The sequence below is a fragment of the Eleginops maclovinus genome, chromosome 4 (genome assembly GCF_036324505.1).
Source record: "Eleginops maclovinus isolate JMC-PN-2008 ecotype Puerto Natales chromosome 4, JC_Emac_rtc_rv5, whole genome shotgun sequence".
Taxonomy (NCBI): domain Eukaryota; kingdom Metazoa; phylum Chordata; class Actinopteri; order Perciformes; family Eleginopidae; genus Eleginops; species Eleginops maclovinus.
Window position 1 is genome coordinate 10006314 of NC_086352.1, and position 23479 is coordinate 10029792.

At 40.1% G+C, this 23479-nt stretch overlaps 1 protein-coding gene across 1 annotated transcript in view; it reads right to left on the reverse strand.

The window, feature by feature from the left end:
- Nucleotides 1–21043, reverse strand: part of hcn4 (hyperpolarization activated cyclic nucleotide-gated potassium channel 4) — a 61667-nt gene extending 40624 nt beyond the window's left edge. The window contains exons 1-2 of the mRNA XM_063881659.1: nucleotides 20352–21043; nucleotides 1541–1964 (exon numbers count right to left, since the gene is read on the reverse strand). Of these exons, the coding sequence (XP_063737729.1) occupies nucleotides 1541–1964; nucleotides 20352–21043 (1116 nt within the window). The remainder of the gene's footprint in view (nucleotides 1–1540; nucleotides 1965–20351) is intronic.
- Nucleotides 21044–23479: the final 2436 nt, after the last annotated feature.

Genomic DNA, 23479 nt, shown 5'->3' on the forward strand with positions numbered 1-23479 from the left:
GAAGGCCCAATGTGAATGTGTAATTAGGGCAAAAGTCTTCCACACAGGTGAGGCAAGAATTTATTTTCTGAAAATCTTATTATTCGTTCAACGATCATTTTTAAGTTTGCTTGTATTTGGCAGAAAAAGGATCTTTATTGTGTGCCTTTCTTTAATAAAATCAAATGGGTCATCATCCAATCAGCCGTGCCACAAAGACACATAAATAGCCAAACCCAAATTATTGTTTTGTTGACTGATTGTTTTGATGAAACAAACAGTCCTTTCCTTCAGTTGTGCTGCAGCCAAATAAAGAAAATGAACACTATAATTTAACATACTATAACTGGCAAAAGTGAATTAGACATTACTGTATGAGTAGATATTTAGAATAAAACGTCTAAATACAACCTAAAAAGTAAAAGAAACAATACCAAAAACAACTATTAAGTTAATATATGTACTTTCGTAATTGGATGAAATGTATCTGAGTACACAAGTTGATATTGGGTAATCAATGGGATGTATAAACTACCTACAGTTCTTGGATTGCACTGACTACTGATTGACAATGTTGTTTTGATCTCTGACACAAACTAAGCAAAGCTGAATAGCATCTGTAATCTAAACATGCAACTTCCTGTGTCAGAGTACATAGAGAAACTAAACCCTGAACTAAAGCCCCACACATCACTGTCCAGCGCCTCAAAGGAGTACAAGCTTGTAGGGGGTTTGATTCTTTTTCGGAGGATATGTGGAACAGCCGTTTATTAACAAGTGCTGCGCCTCCAGGAAGCAGTCCGAGTCGTGGGTAGCATTTATTAAATAACCCTCTTTCTCTTATTTTTTGACTGACCAACATAGCAGCCCCGACTGTCCAATATTATCTTCTGGTGCTGTGTTTTCTTGTTAACGCCACGCTGAGACTCTGATGCTTCATTTTGCATTTTTACCTCTGAGACTAAACAACAAGATCCATCCAGAGAGAGCAATGAGAACTTTTCTAATTATTGCCGCAATTATAATCATGCTTGTGTCACAGCAATGCCTCTCAGGGCTCTGTGGTCCCATTGCTTGCTGAATGGGCACACGGTGGGAAAATGCTAATCAACTTCCGGCCTCATCTACTTATTGGTGACTGGGGTAAAGCAAAAGAGCCTCTTCACTCCTTTCAAGGATGGATGTAATCAGAAGCAGCATCTATCCATATTTTCTACCCAGAGGATTTGAGAAAGTACAGAGCTTGTGCAAAAAAAGGCTTGATGTAACTCCCCTGCATGGGAATACCATTTGGATTATAATTGGATATAAGAGGTGAAGCCCTATGTGTTTGATTGGCTTCATCAAATAGTATGGGTGTAAGATTGTCAATCATTGTGATTTCCCCGGTATTTTCCCAGAATCTCTGTCTCTTTCTCTCTGTGTGAGTCCACTTATCCACATCCAGGGAATCTAGTTTGCCAAAGCCAACTCAAAATAACAACCTATCATACAGAAAATGTGGCCCAACATACAGCACAACCATACACATACATCAAACACAATGAGGTGCACTTCCTACCTCCTCCCATTGGTGGATGTAGCGAATGAGTCTGGACAGGCGCAGGAGTCGCAGTAAGCTGAGGATCTTTGTGAAACGGACAATCCGCAAGGCGCGAGCCGTCTTGTAGAAATCTGAATCGATGCGCGTCTCCACGATGAGGAAGATATAGTCCACAGGAATGGAGGAGATGAAGTCCACCACAAACCAACTCCGCAAGTACTTGATCTTGATCTGTTGCGGATCTAGAATGATCTCCGTGTTGTCCTCCTTGACGATACCCGTCCGGAAGTTGAGGACCAGGTCCATGAGGAAGAAGGTGTCGGAAACCACGTTGAACACGATCCAGGGTGGCGTGTGCTCATCTTTGAAGAACGTGATGCCAACGGGGATGATGATGAGGTTGCCCACCATCAGTAGCAGCATGGTCAAGTCCCAGTAAAACCTTATAGGAGAGAGAAATTGGAAGGAGAAAATGCTGTCAGAACAAAGTAAAATTCTCCAGCCGACTTTTAGCAGCATCCGGTCCAGCTAGCGACCAGGTGATGCTAATCTTCTGTGCAAAAAGTTATTAGATAGGGACTGTATGATGTACAATACACTGTATGTGCATCCCTTTGTATCAAACATTAACAACACATTGAAAAAGGTAGGACTATATATATTTTCTTCTGCGCAATTGCTAACCTATGGTGGAAACGTTATTCTCGGCATGGCGCATTGCTCAAAATTGCTACAGATTGCTGCCCTCAAATTATTTCTAATTTGACCTTGGTGTTCCTGACCTTTTACAGCGCAGTCAATGAGATAACAGCCGTAAGTGCAAACCCAGAAGCTACAAAATAGGGATGTAACTACAGAAACAAAACTGCCTTGCTGCCTTTACTTGGAGGCTCTGCACCCTAACTCACAAGCAAATGAAGATAACAATTCCTATCATGTGAAGGCAAATTTAAAGCCATGACACAAAAGTAAAAGATACCCTTAAAGACACAACTCATTTGCAAGAGTTAATAGAGGGCAATGTTATTATTATTGTGGCATTATATTTCCTTTATAGTATAGTTATTTTAAACAGACACTGACCTTTATGAAAAGTGTCATAAGTAAATGAAAGACGGTTGACTTTGTCTCACTCTATAAAATGATTACGTTAGGAGAATACTTGATCAGATCAAGTCTGACATTTTTCTTGCATCGCAGAAGCTCCATTTGCAACATCAACAAGGACAGAAGTAAAGAGAAGAAACAAGGAAACTACTCAATTACTAAGTCCTATCCCATCTTTTTTCAGATGCCATAATCACAAAACACCACCAACGTACACGCTTTAAATGCTTTGCAATTTTACAGAAGTATACAAATTGTATATATGTATATATATAGATTTGCGTACTGAAGATAAGTATCTGTGCATAAGCAACCAGGGATGAAACTCACTGTGACTCATCAAAAGCTTGTTCTAACCTTAGATACCTTTGGGTGTTGTGCATGTGTGTTGGGAGTGAGCGTATACATCTTAAAAAACGTAATCACCTTTACATAATATGTACCGCCCCCAGCCTGTCAGACGGCAGCTTGACATAATAAGCTATTTGTGTTTTTACTGTAAATCCTAACTTAAAGGTCAAAGAGGGTTAACTGTTAATTACAAACTGTACTGTGAACTTGACGTTCTTCCAGGTCTGAGAGTTTGGATATAAATTGTTCTCTCCCCAGCTTGGTAATTGAATCCAGATTGGCTCTTTTGTGTTGAGGGCCATATATCCTGGTTGCTCTATAGATTGCACCATGAAGGGGGTTCTGCATGGTGGAGTGGCCCAGTGAGCTTGGATGATTTACCCACCTGCCTCCGACTGGGCCAAAATGATCTGTCTGTGCGCAAAACCAATTTCAAGAGCCATAAAAAACAAGGCAGAAAGGATACCGCAAACATAACCAGCGTAGGATATGCACTTTTACTGCAACCTAGCAAGTCTACCGCAAGTAATTACTGCTCTTTCACGTCCTTGTTGCAGCTGATGTCTATTGATTTCATGCTTGATTCACAGTTTGTTGAAGTAAATAACTCTCGGCTTTACAATGAACAGCTGCTCTACGGGATGACACAGCCTGATCCAAAACGTCCTCTGGCCCATGTCGTGTCAAGTTAAGGAAAAATGTAGTCATCAGTACAGGTACTGTCTGCCTCACAGAGCAAAAACAAAAACCAAACCTTGTTCTTTCAGGTGTGCGTTGTTGGATGGTGTACGATTTATCATTTTATTGATGATGAGTTAGATATTAAACAGCCTTATCTCTTTAAAGTCCTTTGAGACCTGTTTGTGATAAAGCGGAACAACTTCAAGTGGTTTCATCCTTTCACATTGATAGTAGGATTAATCAAGGACTCTCTTCCTACACTTCTGTACTAAACGTTACAATTCAATTGGTACAGACTTGCTCACATACAGTATTTAATCATGCATATAATTTAAAAGGTGTACAAATACAGTTATTAATTATCATCATTTTGCAGCAATTAATGATATACGTGTATAGTTTCAAGGGTCCTTACGTATTTATAATCAGGCATTTCCTTGGAATTTAAACTAAGATGTGATTCTTATCTGTACTTAATTAAAATAATGCAATCAGGGTGTTCCTATACTGCTGTGTTATCATTTAAATGGTGCAGACATGGTGACAGAATAATACTTTGATTTATTTTGCTCACAATGTTCCATTTTGTCTCTGTGAACATGACTTTACACCATCACTGATGGATTACGGAGGGGAAATAAAATACATGAATGATGGCCAGCACTGTATTCTTCATGTTTGTTTGTCACGGTGGCATTAAAATTCATTCCCACTAACACATTCATCTGTGGACCAATTCACTCTGAATAAATAATACCTGTGAAATACTGCAAATCGACACGGGCTGGCTTGCACCATAGCAGACGATTGAGTGGTAATGTGCTTGAGTTACAGTTTACAAGAGCATTTCACACTTAGACGTGCATACATAAATATACAGTGTACACACAGACATCTCAGTTTCATGTCTATTGCACACACAGAAAAATAACACACACACACACACACTGGAGATACGGTGACAGTAATTGGAATTCTTCAAAGTAAAAGGGTACTGTTCCAGCTTGTTGTCAAGTGGAGTTATTTATAGACAGACCTTGCCACCACTGTGTTTGCTCATGTTAAGAGTGAAAGCCCAAGAGGATAAGAAAAACTTCAAAAGAAGAAATACAAACATAGGTAATGACGTTTGTTCTTCATATTGCCATGTTATCTAATATTATAAACGCTAGATAGCCTGTGCATGTGTTGTCATCCCCCCCAGCTACAAAGCTTACTATCCGGATTTAAGTAAGTATGCTTCGAGCATTAGACGGGTAGCAGCGATGAATTTAGAGTATTCGTTTCTTTCAGTCACTGCATCAGCTGCAAAGCCATGGTTGCTTTCTGCATTAACTGGACGACCCAGACATGGGTTTTAATTTAGTTCAAAATAATACATATCAGATTAAAGAGACTTTTCTTAAATTGAGGAACCACATCTAATTATTGTAACTATTATCATGAGGGAACTGTATGTTGCAAAGTATGACCACACAAAATCCATGTCACAAATAAAGTACAATGCTTTTGAAACATAAAAGTGGAATAGCGTGTTTTAATTGGCTAAATATCTATTTTCTATCAATATTCTTTATGCATGAAACTAATTGTAATCTCAGGGATGGCACCTGCAGACAAGTTACATAATAACAACACAACAGCCACACTGAAGGGCTGCCCTTAGTGCTTCAAGACAAATCCTAACATCAGCATGCCGTCAATTCCTAAAGGGACAATACTAATATTTGCTAATTACTACTCAACACAAAGTGCAGCTGAATCTGATGGGGATGTCATTAAAAGTCATTCGGAGGAATGGACTTTGCTTAAGCCAACACTCCCCCATCAATAGAGCCACAACACTACCTGGCAAATAAAAACAAATGTGTATCAAGAACTGTGTGTCTTTCGGCGCCAGAAAATAACAAGATAGACGATATCTGGCTTCAGTTAAATGCCACAATATGAAGGATCTAGTGAAGAAACAGGGTGAAGGCAATAGAAAAAGTAGGGATCAGAGTCCTTCAACACCTTGTAGCAAGACAGATCGATGTTTAAGACCACATCACTCTGACAGAAGCCACACAGCTACCACTGCCACCTGTTTGATTAAGCCCCTCGTTTGTTTTAGGAGTGTTGGGATTGCTGGTAAGATTAAGAGCAGCTGCTGTATGCTCTTTGTGAAAATATATATATATTTAAATATGAAGGGAATGTAATCATGTTCATGCATGTAAAAAGAGAAAATGCAATCAGAGCATGGCACTTTTTTGTGGTAGCAAGGGATTTTCTTTTATAAATACATCAATCTACTGATGGTGGACATCCTGGCATCTGTCAGATCGAGTTCAAACACATCCTTTAAACAAATATTGTGAGTGACCTACAGCAATGTTGCAAGGATAAGGGAATCGCTCAGTAAGCAGAATTTCAGAGAGCTGTGTTGTAGACTTTAAGTGTTTTTATGTGTAAGTGTATACTCGCTTTACATGCACATTTGTGTATACGCATGTGTTTGTGTGTGCGTGCATGCATGTGTAGAGTATTTCCTCATGATTTCTGCTTTTCACTCCTGTGGTCTAATGGAGGTCAGGTCACCTAAACATAGCAGGGATCCATTTACTGTGTTTTATTATTCACTGGGACCCTGACATGGAAGAACGTTCTTCTATAAATACAGTTGTGAGAGTGCGGGATCTTAGGCGGACATTTCAAAGGCATTAAACAATCCCGTACCTCTGTGTGCTTCCCAAATCAATGACTCACATTGTGTGGTGCTATACCACCTGTCTTGATGTAAAATGAGGGCAAACTCCAGCAACCTAGCAGTGGGGATGTGAAGGTGATATTCCTAGGTGTTAGAGGAGAGAGAAGCAACTCATTTTAATATAGATCTATGTATTTGATACATGCACGAAAAGTTGTAAGCTCGTAATCTGTCAAACCTGAGGTAAATGAGTGGTGAAAAGTCCAATTTGTTTTAATCAAAGCTATGCAATTAATACGTTGACTATGTATAACATATAGTCCAACAAAACGAAACCGCTGATGCCTTCACTCTTTATAAAACTTTTTCTACATTAATTAATTTTTCTGCTTGGAAACAAAAAGTGAAAACCTAAAATAGACGAGTGATAAAGCGCTCCGTGAAAAACAATTCTTAAGATGAATTACATGACAAAAAATAATTATAACCACGATATCTGAAATAAAAAACACAGCCACAGCTTGTTATTTTGTATAATTATGTGGGCTATATCATCTTTCCTCCCCTCAAGGAAGTAGACTTTAAAACGAGGCCCAACAAAGCAGAGACACACTGGTAACATCGAGAAGAAGAGGCAGCGGAATATCTCACACCTAACTTGTTGTTGTGCTGAGAGCTCAATGTACTGATGAAGGGAGCCCTGACATTTGGCTGCCTGTAGGGACAGAGCCACGGCCCACTCGGCTCTCTGGTGGGGTGACCAGGGACAGCAGGAACATGTTTTCACCCTCAGAGTGCATCGGACTACACGATAAGCCTCTCTCTTTCTCCTCACCCTGTTAGCTAGGCTACCTGAAAGGCATTGTGAGAGCCACCACAAACATTCTGAGATGGTCACACAATTAGTTTTTAGAGTAGCCTATATGTAAATTACTTGGATACAAGAATGAGGCGCATATACAATTCTCCTTATGTGGCATCTACAGGGGGTATATGTTTGCGTTTTGTCCTGCATGCATGTGTCGACTTGGTCACATGTTCTTCGCAGAGATGTCTATCTGTAGGCTGCATGCAAGCAGATCATCTGTCATGTCAGGTACAAGTGGCAGACAATATTTAAAGGTGCCTCCCTTTATTATGCCGCACACTGACTGAATGGGAACAGCAGAAGAGCAGGGATCCAACACTGCACTTCTATGAGGGCACAAGCCAACTTTGTGTGCACTTTAAATGTCATTTGCTCCTGTGACATGATTGGATTGTCCCCTTTTTTTGCAAGAGAAAGTAGTTACCCTTTAGAATTATTAAAACGTGTGTGGTTTCATGTTCACTGTGTGGTCGCGTTGGGGTCCTGAGAATTATGTAACATTAATAGTACCCTGTTGTATTTTTGACCATTACATGCTGAGATGCAGTTTTCATTTTGTATACCCAACAATGGATTTCTATACTTAAGGTTTTGGCTTATACCAAGTACCTAATGCAACCACTAGTACTGTCTTTCTTTCTATCAAATGATCAGGATTGATTACCTAAGGTGACTTCAGGGAATTTAAATGGATACACCAACATTTATTCATGGCTTGTGTCCAGATTTCATGATCAAGAAACAATTCATAACATTAATCATGAAGATTGATAACATTTGGCAAATAACCAATCTGTTAAGTGAAGTCTGTTTTATTGGACTGGTGCATCATAACTAATAGAACTGCCTGATCTCAGATAGGGTTTGATTTTGTGTCTGTTTAAATATCTGTAATGCCACTTGAACAGTTGGTTTTTTAGCTGAGTTGCATATACAGATAAGATTAAACCAGCCACTTGTCACACCTAACGACAAATTGGCATTTCCACAGCAATTAATAAGAGACCCATGTTATTTACCCCAAAAACAAGACCTCTCCAATTCCAGTTGGTCAAATTTGGTCAGCCAACCCATTACTTAATTACGTTTAAAGAGAGTCCCTTTGTAGTTGAAATAAATGATGTTATGAATGGCGTTGTGCTTTGCATGACCCAAAGGAGTGACTTCTCAGTAAAAGGTAAACACTGATTGCTGAAATGTACTAATTTGAATGACTCCTGCAGTCTTTTTTTTATGGGAACCTATTGTCTATAGTCAGTTTCAATAGCTGCAGAAGCTGTCTTTGTTTCTTTGTTCACTTTACTCTTTGGAGCCAACTTCCTGAGTAGCTGTCGTTTAGCACTATTTCAACTCATCCGGCTCTAAATGGCAGCCAAATCTAAATGACAACTGACAGAGCAACAGTCTTATAAAGTCCCCTACCATTCCTGAATGAATAAATGAGAAGGACATCATCCAACATTAAGCATCAATGGCTCTTATGAGAAAGAAAACAAATTTTGCTTTGGCTACACTCAGAGGAAGAGGTAGGCTTATCTCTGTTCAGCCTGTCACACTAACAGGACAACAACATCTGTTACGACAACAAGGAAAGCTGGTGTGTTTACCATACAAGATCAAGCCATTGTTTTAAACAAGCCAGTTGGAAACACATCTAGATTTAACAGTCTAGGAGAACAAAAAAAAACAAGTTTAAAGGGTTAATCCTATTTTTGTTGTCACCCGCTCCAATGAACTGTCATAACGGCGCTGTCTTTGCCAAGCACAGCCAGCAGGCATACTGCAAGCACATCACTGACACTGGGGCTGTGCAGTCGCAGGTTGCTATATTTAGGTGAGTCACGCTGTTTTATCAAACCCAGGCAGATTTCATCAGAGGAAGAGGCAAATCTCCCCATCCTTAGGCTAAGGGAAAACAGAGGGATTTACTAAATACCTACAGAGGGTAGAGGTAAAATCAGCTGAAGAGGAGTCCACCTTACCTAACGCTGCTAAAAGAGATCCAGCAATAAGATTACAAGTAGATGTATGGTAGGACATGCAGGTGAGGGTAAAGCGTATGATTTTTTTCCCCATTCACCTCTAAAGCTCTGTCTAGGACTGTTATTCAACACAGCCAAGAGAAAGGCAATGTCACATCTGCTGCAGGAGAACATTTTCCAATAGATAGAGGTCTGACCCCTTAAAGGTAAGCACTGACACATGAAAAAGAAGACGGCGCCCAAACACAAAAAACACATCAATCTGGAATTGATCGACAGGTCTTTTGACTCACAGATTAACACTTGAGAACAACCAAATTATAGATTTTACATCAGTTATTAGAAACACAGCAGGGAAAGCAGAAAGTACTGATCATGTGTATCATGTGTGGTCATCTAGAAAACAGAGCGCAACTCTGGTTGACTTAATAAGATTGAAGATTCAAGATTCAACTTTATTGTCATTGCACAGAGTACAAGTACTAGGACAACGAAATGCGGTCTCTGCATTTGACCCATCCTAGTGTTAGGAGCAGTGGGCTGCCATTATGTACGGCGCCCGGGGAGCAGTGTAGGTAACCAGTGTCTTGCTCAGGGACACCACGGTGGCACTTGGTCTTTCGGGGACTTGAACTGGTGACCTTCCAGTTCCCAGGCCAAGCCCCTATGGACTTTGCCACCACCGCCCCACCGCTATAAATAGCATTTAGCAAATAAATCTTCCTGTTCTCACTCTATGTGGGTCAATAAGTGTTTGGATATTACTCATAATGTAATGCCACAACATGTACGCTACAGTATGACCACTGAACAGTTGGCGCTGGTATCTGAAATTACCTTCTTTTCTTGAGGCCCACAAGTAGAAAATAAACCGGGCTGTAAAGATGTGTTATGCCACTGTCAGCTGTAATGACCAAAACAAATATCCTGCTTACCCTCACACTTCACTGCCTTTGATTATTTATCCAAGTTTAATGTATTCAGGGTCATATTTTTTAACTACACGCTTTGGAGCGTTTGCTGACGCAGGTTTGTCTCCCACACCAGTTGTTCTTGTTATTACCGTCATCACATTTAATCACAGGGTGAATTCGCAAAAAAATACGGCAAACTTCTTTAATGGGGAATTTATAGTATTTGTTCGAAGGAAATTCAAACTTTTCCGTCGCGTTATAATCACTGAAATACTTTGTCTTCTTAATGGAAAAATGTGGGCAGTGATTCAGAGGTCTTGAACCAAGCTAACCAACTTGAGAAAAATCTCATGTTACAGTGTCGGTCCCACACATCCAACAAAATGCCCAATATTAACTCATTTCAGCCTAAACCTGCTCTTATGTTTAAATAGCTCAGACGTGTGACTTAAGAGCTCTGACTAAATCATGAAATCTCTAAAGCCACTTTGCATACTGACCATGATGAAATGAGGACGCCCACTGAGACTTTGAAGTAAGGTCTGTGTCCTTTTCATACAGGTGGGACTTTTGTTTTTAGGGATGGGATGTTTATGAAAAGAGGAGCCTTGTTGTTTTCCAGTATGCTTGTCCTGCATCCCTGCATCGTCTCTCACACCTTTCTAAAGTGTAACCTGTATCTGCTCGGAGGAACAAAACAACGTGCTGTAGTCTGCGGTCAGCAAATAAAAATGACCTCTGTGGGGAATAAACTGAGAGACAGTGAGTGACATGGCTGTAATGTAGATCACACGACACACACACACACACACACACACACACACACACACACACACACACACACACACACACACACACACACACACACACACACACACACACACACACACACACACACACACACACACACACACACACACACACACACACACACACACACACACACACACACACACACACACACACACACACACACACACACACACACACACACACACACACTTCCATCAGCATGCACTTATCCAACAAGCATGTGCCAGTATCTGTACTCCAGCTTTGTGGACTATCAATCTGCCACTAATTGCATCTGTGTTTTATCATGATGCCTTGTTATCTCCCACAAGGTCCTTAAGGTCATGTCAAAGGGGTCCCCTGTCAGCCAGCAGCAGTGTGGCAGAGGAAACACCGGCCAGTTCCTCCCAACCGAGCACAACCCCCCCCCTACCCACCCCACCCCCACTAGCACGAGCCAGAAAAGCGAAAGAGCGGGAGCAACGGGCTTTCGCTCAACATAGATGAAGAGCTAAGATAATGTGATGTCTATAATTCCAGGGGCTGGTCACAATGTACACCATCACCTCACGCCCTTGCTCTGAGCTGCACCACTACTGTGCCATTATCTTCCCCACTACAGGTGCTGCAATCAGCAAATGGAGCAGCCACATTGAAAGCCTTATCCGTCCATCTCCAAAACGGTGATCTGAGGTCAAAAGGTGACAAGGAGAAAAAGGGAAACCAAAAAGGAAAAAATAAGGGGAGAGAAAATGTGGAAACAGTGTGAGAAAATGAGACTCTGTACAAAAATTAGGAAAAAGGGACACGGAAATCAAAGAGAGGAAGTGCAGAGAGATACAAGTCAGTTCTGGAAACAGTGGTCATTACTATTCCTTCTGCAGTGTTGTTTTGAGAATTACAAAAAAATGAGGTGAATAGGACCAAAATAAATACAGCTTAAAAGCTGATGGGAAAGCCTCACTAAGAAGACACTCGGAGCATGAAATCAAATGAAATTGGAGAGGAGATGCAGTTTAGCTGATTTTTGCTGGTCTGCGTGAGTAAGCAAAAGCGGAGGCTTATCTGACTGTTAAACCAAACAGGGCAGGATTTATCATGTGTATTTGTTAGCTCTATAATTTCTTGATTGTACATGATAAACAGGGTCAGGGTTGGATTTATACACAACAGCTTTGCGGCTGCCTCCCTATTCAATCAAACACTGGGAAACTTGCTAAAACCACAACTAGTGTGAGGAAAAGAAAACAAGCTACGGAGATGATGAAGATAAATCAGGATTCCACCCCTTAGTAGAGAAGAGGGAACTATATGTCTCTCTAAACTGCATGTCTCATAATCCAGCCATTTGTCTGAGTCTTCTAGACTCGCAGCATGTGGCAGAGAGAGGCCAAACACATTGATCCAGGAAAGTATTTCTTGTGAATCACGCCAGCCACACACAGTGTGCTTTATTCAGCGCACTGGACGCTGGTCCTCTCTGAGTGGAAACCCCACTGTTTCCAAAGTGCTTTAGCTTTCTATACATGTTTACACCTGGAGAGGCTGTGTAAGGAAATGCCGTGATTGGAGAGAGTGGTAGTAGCAGTAGAATAATAACAGGAGAAGTAGGAAGGAGTGTAAGGAGAGTTTTTTTACGATCTCCAGCAGGAATGTTGTTTCTGTCACATTCTGCTAAACTGAATGTAATAAAAAGATGCTGTGAAAGCTGACTTTGTAATAAGTACGTCTTAGAATTATGGTAAAGTAACTCTTAAAGAGATTTTTCTCATATTGTGTCCACCCACTGGAGCAGCCTATCAGTTCCAGTTTGACATCTTGGCCATTTCCTATCTGGGCTGATAGGGGAAAAAAGCAATCCAATTTCAGAGAGACAGGGGGTGTGGGAATCCACCTGGGACACAGGCAGACTGAAAAGGTCAACCTGTATGTACTAGATATAGCAGAATCTGTGTGAGGAGGAACAGCCGGGCTGGTGCTGCAGCGTGCATGCAGAGGTCACCCCAAGGGAAGTTTACAATCTACGCATACAAACGTAGGCAATTTTTTGAGGTGGGGGGGATTAAACACCAAGCAGTTTGTGAGTGTACCGCTTTCCTCCAGCTGAAGGACGAATCACGCTCAAAATAAAGTTTTCAATTGATTATTTTAACCTGCATGTTGGGCCAAAGGATGGACCTTCATTTATCAGATTACCTTGTTTTCATAATATCATATATTTGTATTTTAGATGAAGTAGTTTGACAGATTATAGTGTAATCTCAATTATGTTATGTTTTATATTGTGTATTCAGTACATCTGTCGATCTATCTATTTCTTATACTGTGAGGGTTTGTGTTGTTGACCCCCATTGCCTTGTTAAAATGAGAACACCTGAGCCAAGAAATCTTAATTATTCATTTCAACAATGCTGACAATTCCCGATTTCTTGTTTACTGGCAACCAAATTATATCTTCCTTGAAAGTTTTAATTTATATATGCAATAAATATCAATACTCGAGTTATTACGCATGAGTTTTAAAATGATTTAGTCTCAATTAGGTTATGATGCAGAAGGCTGAATCACTGCCCATAATCAAAGTAAAGAATGCCCTCTTGGGTATCATTGGTAGAATACACCTGCATACTCTGTGTTGATGTTGATTGCTTTTTCGACCAGCGCTGATTACATGTCAAATGTCAGATTGAAATTAAAACTAAATACGTAAAACGTGATTTATAACCATAGCCACTTGCCTCAGGCCAAGAAGCATTACAGGGAATTTCAGTATTTACTTCTGCAGAGTTACAATTAGCCGTAAGCCTTTTTGCACTATTTATATATTAAGTGTATTAGGTGTCACAATGCCCACAAATCCAGCTGTAACCGGTTTCCTCCCCTGCATGAGCCAAATAGACAGATAAAGTCAACATGGACGCATCAGTCCATCATGTAGAAAAAAAAGTGGGTGCTTGATATCTTTTTTACATACAGTAAACCATTGCTGAAATAATGCAACGGCATAGCCAGTAGCTTAAAGTATGATCACAAATACAAAAAGGTCACTTGAATGTCACATACAACGCACTTCAACTTGACTAAAAGGTGATAATTAGTTTTAAACATAAATAAATTCACAAGTTCCCTCATCAAACACTTTGAAATGTTGGGATAAGTAAAACTGACATGTGTACCTCCGGTCAGTGGGACAATAATCACATCTGTCCAGTGGCAAGAGATATAAATTGGACCCTGAAATGTGTTAAAAGAGGGGGAAAAAAAACCTCTGGGCTGAGTAGTGTTGTGTATCCACCTGGAGAGATTATAAATTGATGTTGCAGTGCGGAGGACGGTGGTGCGGGAAGGACACGCGACATTACATTTGTCAGGTGACTAAAAAATATCATGCCAGCAGGGTGACGGCACTTAACAGAAAATGCTTCCAGCAGGCTTTGCCATTTTCAAAATGTATATGATGTCCAATCAATCAATATAATCTCACCTCGAGATTACCGTCACTTTGCCAAGGTTAAACGCAGCTCTCTACCTAATACGTAAAGCTGAATTATATGACATTTCAGGAGGGGGGAAAAAACTGACATGCAAAAAAAAAAGGGGAAAAAAGCCATTCTCTTACAGTTGTTATCTCGTGTCCTGATTTCACACTCCCACACAAGTGTGCCTGGCGAGGTCAGGCGGTACCGTTCAATCATTCTGCCACTATGACAGGCCACCTTCCACCCACCGGCTACGCACATCATCCCTGGGCTCCCTCCATTAAATAAATTGTGCTGTAATAATCTCTTGGCTCCTAATATTTGTAGATGAGCACAGCAGCCTATTTTGATTACCCCACTTTCAGGCACAGCCAGAACCGTCTGTAATCCCCATGTTTTACCCTCACTAAATTAAAGGAGTTATTTAATGGGGACCAAGGGAATATAGTGTCATTCATCCTACGTATCAAAATGTTTTCTCCTACTTCCCATGCATATTAGCATTATGATAAGAACACGTGGTGTGTCTCAAAAGGTGTATTTCTTTACTTATACTTTGAGTGCATAAGTGCGTCCCAATGCAAAGTATGCATAATGTTGAGAACTGGGATGAAGCACTCATTATGATAAAAAAAAGCGGGATATTTCATGCATTCAATGATCACCATCTTGGCTAAGCAACAGAAGTTACAAGACCAGCTGTGATTGAAGTTGCTCCAGCAAAAACAGCACAAATAAAAGCAATACATGAGGGGTTTTTTAACTTTATAAGTAACATAATAAGTAATGTTGAGGTTTTATTGAGCAATCTGTATTGATTTCGTACCACAAATCATTGCGAGGTAGCTAGTTGTCAAACATCAGCGAGTGCAATATGAGACAACACGTTCAAAATTCCAAGAATGCATTAGTGTTCGACATCCAGTAAATGAATGGAGGTATCTATACTGAGAGGCAGGACTCCATAAGGGCACATGGTAAAATTGTACAGTCTGGACTAATTCATGCATCCTTATTTTAAAAGTTTTTATTCTTGCAATTTCAATATATGGTCTATCTTCACTGAACACCTGTCAAAACGGTTTGAAAAGCCTCTTAATATCGCGGCTTTACATTTCTCTACTGCATTTCAACCTCAACCTGACATTTGTGTAACTCTCACCCGGACTATGACTCCTTTCACCGCCGCAAAATGGGTATCACCGCTCACTGCAGCCGTGTATATTTCTCCATCTCATTTTTCAATAAATCCACCGAACGCAGGCCGTCCCCACGAGACCCAAACAAATCAATCGCAAAACACACTCTCAAATCAACCGTAATCAACCTGACTGAAGTAGAGAATGATGTTATTAAATCTGATCCCATACACTAACAAACATAATAGACACAGACACACACACCGGAACAGTAAGAGTACAGTGTCCTCAACATACAATTGTGGCTGGTAATGCTTAAGAGTAAGCAGTAAGGATACACGGGCAAAATGTATGAAGTATTTATTATACAAAACGGGGAAAGAGAATAATAACCATGGGAGTTATTTCACCCAGATTGGCTTAAAGTTGTTCTTTTCAAGTACACTAGGCTTTTCATTTTAGTCTTTGAGACATACATACATGCAAACGTATCAACTCAAGCTAAGAGAAGCTGTCATATTTAGCTTTTCTATCTGCACTAATGGATGACAATAAAACGGCTTTGAGTGACTGTGACAAGGAACTACAAGATCCAATCAGAGAAAATGATTTCAGTAGGCAACAAACACGTTCAGAAGCACATTACACAATTTCATTTAGTCATACATTTGCCTGAAATGTACTTTCCTTTAACTGTATCACAGCCTTAATGTGCACATCAGTGACTACATCTGCTCGAAGTTTCTTTAGTATATTTTCTGCAAAAGATAACTGAAGTTGTTACTTGTCTTTTTGGAGGATTTATTTTTACCACTGTCTAGGTAAGTGTCTTCTGGGAAACAGAACTGGAGTAATACAAGGGCTGTTGAAAAAGTGGAGAGGGGATGGGAGGATTCGCCCGACAGTTGCAATGGGATTTAACTGATTGACAGAAACTGCAGGACAGTTGACCCCCTTCTTTCATAGTGGTGCCAACGTGGTTCTAAAGGGGGAAAAAATGGGGGATTATAAAGTGCTCATGTGCGACACCTTATTTTCTATCTCTCCAGGAAAATGTGGAAGACTTTCCAACAGATGTGTCCTCTGGGCTTTGAATCACAAGATAATTAAAAGGCTCTTGACGAGCAGAGGGGCTGCGTTGTAATGTTGCGCCGCATCATCTGTCTAGAACTCTGCACAATGCTGCTGCACTGATAGAATCCACTCAAAAGGATCCTATGCAAACAGTTCAGAAGAAAAAATCATCACCTGGTTTTCACCACGCACAGAAAGAGGATCCATTGTGTGAGAAAGGTATCATTTTGTCAATCAAGCACCGGAATATTCTATTATCTTCAAAAGGGGCAGTAAGCGTTGTATGACTTTAATCTCAATCTCTATTTACGACCAAGGGCATGCGGCATCGAGAGGTCTCTGCATAGTAAGGTACAGCAGCTTTCAAACAACAAAGTCACATTTTCAAGGTAGCAAAGCAGATATGAACCAGAGGCATCCGAAGAGTAGCTGGACGAGGGGCAGTACTCTTAACAATCCTTTCAAACCCCCACAGATATGTTACGGTCAGCATGTGCTCAAGGACAACAAAATGTTCCTAATTTAAAATACTTATTTTAAATGATTTTGTAGAAAAACTTGTCTCTTTGTTTCCCAGAAAGGATGTGACTCTCTGGTTAACTGACTACATCTGCTCACTGGGAGTTGCTTGTTCAGAGTGGAAGAAGGCTGTTCAGCTTTGGATCTGGAAATGAGGCTATAGATTGGATTATGATGCCATTTTTAATCCATATTTTTCCCTTGCAAGATATTGCTCCTCCCTTGCTTCTTAGCGTTATACAACACTTGACAAGAGGAGATTTTGCTGAATTTGGACGCAGTGATGACTATGTGATTCCTTGTGACACTCTAATTTGAGATTATAGGGCCATGGCTTTGATGCAGACATGGGGGAAAAAATGTTAGTCACAGAGACCCTTCGCTTCTCTGGACCCATTAAAAGGTCCCCCTCATCTGCTTGTGTACTTTAATTATAGCCATCTCGTCCTGTCTCTGATCCTGATTTTAGTGGAAAAAGGCGTCCAAATATAATTTCTCCTTGAGTTCATTAAAAATAACAAACTAACTGTAACTCATCTCAACACGCCGTCTTACCTCAAAGACATGGTATACTTATTTTCTGCTTAGATGGGTTTCAAATATCATTTGAAAAAGACCAATACTGATGAAAACGTAGATGTTCCTTCACTTATTATTAACCTTAAATCCATTTGTGATTCAAAGTGCAGAGTTGTTGTCATTTTCATGTAGGTCTCAGATAAAGAGTCATCTTTCCATACACAGTTAGCCGAAGCACAGGTTCAATGCTTTTTTCTCTGCTGATTGCCACATCTGTGGTTTTAATTGTAGTGTTGAGTGATTATGTAATCATAGCTCTGAGTAATTGAACAACAAGCAAACTGATCTCAGACCAGCAAAATGTTTAATTGCGGTAATATACAGTACCTACCCTCAGACCCCAAACAAGTGGATGGCTAACCTCATTTTTTAGAGCACTTCTGTCTCATTGCATTTTCATTTATCCATTTATTTTGGACCATCTCACGGAGAGAGTCACATGTCCATCTATTTCACTGACTGCAATGTAGAGCCCCTGTTTCAGCATCTTGCTCAAAACTGATGACTGGTGCCAAATCTCTGACCTTTCAGTATCAGGACAGTCTCCCCAAGCCCCAAATCACCCTTCCTCATGACATTTAACACAGTGAGTAAGAGAGCAGAGGGGTCAGTGGAAAAACAACCAGCTGGGAGGAGCGCAACAAAAATGGCAAACTGTCTAATTCATGTCTCACTTCCTGATGATGACCTGTCTAAATCAGTGTAGTGTTATAGTAAATCTGCAAATAGTTCCCAGAGAACAGTATGCTTAACAAACCTGTGTGTTTGTGTTTGCCTGAGCTAAATACATATATTTCTAAATGCTAAATCAGAATCACCACTGGCAACCCTTCATAACAGTGTTGACCACCTGGGTCTGGTTGTATCTGAATCACATCTAAGGTTGGTTACATTTTATATGGCATTTTTCTTCTCAAATGCACAACAATACTTCATCATGACAGCTGTGGGATGCATGAGCTATCGGTCTAAAATGCAAAATAACACACAGAGATATGTCAGCCAACGCAGGTGTTCCTTCTCTGAGGATAAACTGGTGTTCAATGTGTCTCTTTTCTACCCTAGAAGTCTTATTAGGCTTTTCCTCTGATGCCGAGCGTGTAAGCAATTCACACTTAAAAGTCACATTTCTCTCAACGTCGGATATCTTGTTATAGGGCTTGAGAATCACACTCTGGAGGTAAGTGAGTTTCTATATAACATGCCATTACACCATCCTAGCCAATCAAACACCAGGCAGGCTAGACAACATTCAATGTCACAGACAAGGAGAAATACAGTACAGTAAGTGGAACGGTGACAGAATCACCACTGGATCATTTTACAGCAACACACATGTCTCAACATGATTTATGAGAGGTGGATGTGTGAACTAAATGCGAAGGCTGACACAGCTTGTAATGAAACCGTTTCACCTGAATTATTAAACCACAGCAAAATGTGTTCAATTAAAACACAAGAAAAGCTCCATTACCTAAATATAATACAAGCTAAGAAGTCGTCAAGATAGATCCATTTTTTTCAATCTTGATTTAATTGGAAAGGTTAAAAGGAAGCAAATTGAGTGAACACTTTTTTAATCAAACCATATTATATGAGGCCCTTCTAATAAAAGTATTTACACACTCGTGTAATAGTATGTAAACTTTGAAGTTCAAGCCACAATATTAGTGTTTGGCAATAAATAGGTGTACACACACAGCTCCCTGGCACTTCTTAGAATGTAGTCTAAAAAAAAAGGGTCTGCATTGTAATGAAACCAATGAATTTCACCAATTGTTTAAAAGCATATGACAATAAGTCTTAAAGCAAGGATAACGGAGCCTAAATCTAGTATGGCTGGACACTCCATGTGGCCATAAATCAAATGCATATGGCCAATAACAAACTCAAGGGCACTACAGCAGAGAGGAATCTGTATGCCAACAAAAGAGGACTTTTGGACTTTCAGTTGTGCAGCTACAGTGTGTCAACATAGACAACAATGCAGACTTACAATGGGTTGTTCTTTCATGCTTAAAAACTTGAAAAATTACTTATAATTAATCAATGTATATATTATACATATATATATATATAATTAGAAATAATACAATGCACAAAAGAAGAATAAGAAAATCAATGTAAGCCAGAGAAAACAATGTTAAGTGTAGGCCTCATAGCTAACTCTAATCAATGATAAATGATGTCCCCTGTGCACAAGCTTCCTCAAATGAATAAGAAACCACTAACGGGCTTCAATTATGCAGCCATTTGGATAGCATCTGTCCAGATAGGTAAATTGGCCTAATTAGAAAAGGTTGTGATTTCTGTGTTGTTCTATAACACAACACACACACAGGCCTCCTGAATAATAAGTCCATATCATGAAGCCAATGGATAAAATGTGTTCACTGCTTATGAATATCATTAGTAGGTTTTAAGTATAGCAGAACATAAAATAAATTACAAATATAGCTTTGGTAAAATGTCATCTTTTAAAATGAATGGGGTAGATAAGAAATGAAAGTGCCATGAAGCTGAATATAACAACTAATAGGCTGCTCATCCCTTACACTGTGAGAAAAACACTTGTCAAGGGAACGGATTTTAACGTGATGCTTCATTATAACATGTGATGTTTGGAGAGCAGGACTATATGGTGTATGAATTTACCTGAAATCACTGTAGGGGTGAATTATCCAAAATCCGGCGGATTTAACCCGCTCTTGTTCTCGTTCCACCGCCTTCTCACTTCCAAACATCCTCAGGGAGAACTTGTTGACCCCTGGTTGAAGCATTGCCCCTAACTGTCTGTGCATGAACCCAGTTTGAAATAATCTCTCGTCGTCCGGCAGAATTTGATCAATGCCATCCAACTTTATAAACCCTGACTGCTGTTCTGGTGGATCTTTTTGCGTACCACCACCACCGCCACCGCTGGCCCCTTGCGCGCCTTGATCCGGCGGCCCATCACCGATGGCTCCGGGGGGGCTCTCCTCGCTCGGGGTGACATCCCCCTCGGTGATAAGGCGCCTCTCCTCCGCAGACTCAGAGTCGTGCACATGGCGACTTGTGATGGACGAGAGGCTGCCTCGAAATCTCCGACAATCTCCATTTGAGCTGGTCTTCATCGGTCTCCCTATGTCCGTCTCCATAATCACAGTCTCCCCACTTTTGGTCTCCCCGATGCCTTTGCAGCTTCCCCCAGAGGTCGGCGACGGTGACAGCAGAGGCTTCATCCTGAGACTCTTCCTCCGGGTGTCCTTGTCTGCGTCTTCTCCTTCCCCCATAATAGATGTTTTTTGTCCAATGTGCTGTGGCAAACTATAGAGCCTTTTACGCATGGAGGAGTGCAACCTTTCCATTATGACATTGAGACTTAGTGGAGAAAATGAAATAAATCCAGTTTGTTAGGCTGTATAGTAACGGCTGTTGTCACCAGCCTCCGCGCTCCCTATCTGTTTGTGAGAGCGATCAGTCTGGAGCTAATCTGAATCCCTGAAAGCCTGCTACACATGACATGGACCGCCGTGGCTCTACGGAAACAGATGAAGGATACACTTTCTCATAATAAGACTACCTGACAGTTTGCATATGTCCTCACGCACAGCCTGGGCGGTCCGCTTGGCCAATGCGTCCCCGATCTTTGTGCCGTTCCGACATTGTGCGCAAAAGTGGAAAAAACTGCTTGAAAGTCACCTTAGCGTGACATGTGAGGGACGTGCAGACGGACGGTGATATGGAGACGAGGGAAAGGTCATGCACGACGAACGATGCTGTTTTCACCAGACGTCTCTCACCAGCTGCCATCAAACAACGCGACACAATCATGCAAAATACAGTAGAGCATTCCAGGGACCGCTGACATCACTGATCCATAGTCATGGTGCGTTTTGGAGAATTGTGAATATTCATGATGCTGATCTATTGGGTTGCCATAGGAGCGAGAACTGCAAATAAGCTCAGCCCACCTTGTTTAAAGGGGAATGCTCTTTCCATTCTTAAAACGCTCTCTTAAGTTAAGGCTACAGGTAGGCAGTGCAAGACATGGTTCATCCCTGCTGTGGACTTCACTAAGTAGCCCGTTTTCCAGCACTATTATCAGCCTGATTCACTGCGTAATTTGCGCACACAAATACAGTTGCATACAAATACAGTTGGAGCTGGAATAGGCTCATCTATAATTTGGCAAAAGGTGTTTTATGGACAGATCCCCATAGAGAGCTGCCGAGTTCCCTTACAAATGGAAATACATATCCCCAAAAAATAGGCTACATCTATCAATTCAAATATATTTTATTAACCCATGAAGTATTTTTAATTAACATATCCATTTTAAAGGCGGTGCCAAAACACGTAACCTGTTCTGTTAAAATATAAAAAGGATATATTTAAACATTTGTGGTATACTTCACATTTGAAATATTGTCTTCCCATCAGCACAGATGAAAAACAAAAAACAATGAATGTTATATTTATAATGTTATTATTATAATTATTGTAAAAAGTATACTTTCAAATGATTTGGCGAGCCCTCATAACAGCAAACAATTTCAGCCTTAGCGAGATTTATCTGCTGAAACCTAATCGTAAAAATAATAATCATAATAATAATCTTTATTTAAACAGCATGTAAGAAGGTGCTTCAATTAGTAGGAGCATCAAGATTTCGGTATCTCATGTATCAAGACTGAGTCCAGTCCAGTCAAGGCCATTTGCTGCTTGTCATCCCTTGTCTCTCTCCAAAATATCACAATCCAATAAAGCAGAAAAGCCCCAAAATAGCTTCAAATAACAAACAAACACAAGATATATTGGTGTGTAGTGCCCGTCGACAACAAAAACGGTTTTGAGGCAATTTTATAAACCGTCAGCTTGTGAACAACAGACCAAATGTTCCACTCACTGAGTATCTTGGTCATAATAGTATCGATCCGAAAGAAGATTGTTTGTACATCAAATGTTCACATGTGCTTCTTTTAATATGTAATGATATGTTTTCTTGGAGACTTTTTTTTCTTTTGACAACTTGGAGTGACAAAGCAATACATGCAGTATGTGGATCTAAAACAGAGCAGTAAAGCTTATGGCTAGCATGACCATTGATGGGAAGCAACTAAGAATATTTATTATTTACTCAAGTATAGTACTTTTTGACATATTTTACTTTACTTGAGTATTTCCATTTAAAAGGTACTTTATAGCTACTTCTACTCCGCTGCATTTTAGTGGCACATTTTGTAATTTGTATTTTTTACAACTGTCAGTTACTTACAGTACAATTCCTTATTGACAAAATACAAATCTAAAAAGGTCTTACACATATAAAAAACGGGATTATCTTATAACCATATCAATATAATAAGATCCATTCTGCATGACGAGTACTTTTAGTTTTGATACTTGAAGTACATTTAGCAATACTTTACTTTATACTATTCTGTATTGGGTCACTGTGCAGAATGAGTACTTTTACTTCTTGTACTTGAAGTTTATTATAATAGGTTTCAAGGTTTCAAGGTTTTATTTGTCATATGCACAGCATATACAACGTATATGTTGGCAATGAAAATCTTATATCCCATGCTCCTCCAACAACTCAGCATACATGGTGCAAATAAGATAAATAAAATAGAGCAAAAAGAGAGAAGAATATTTACAATAACAACAATAAAGATTTAAGGATGTGAGATAATACCAGTACTTTTGCAGTTTTACTTGAGTAAAAGTTTGAATTCAGTACTTTTAAGAGTAAAGACATGCTTTGGTCAGTCAAAGTAACGCGCATTTGGGTAAGCGGG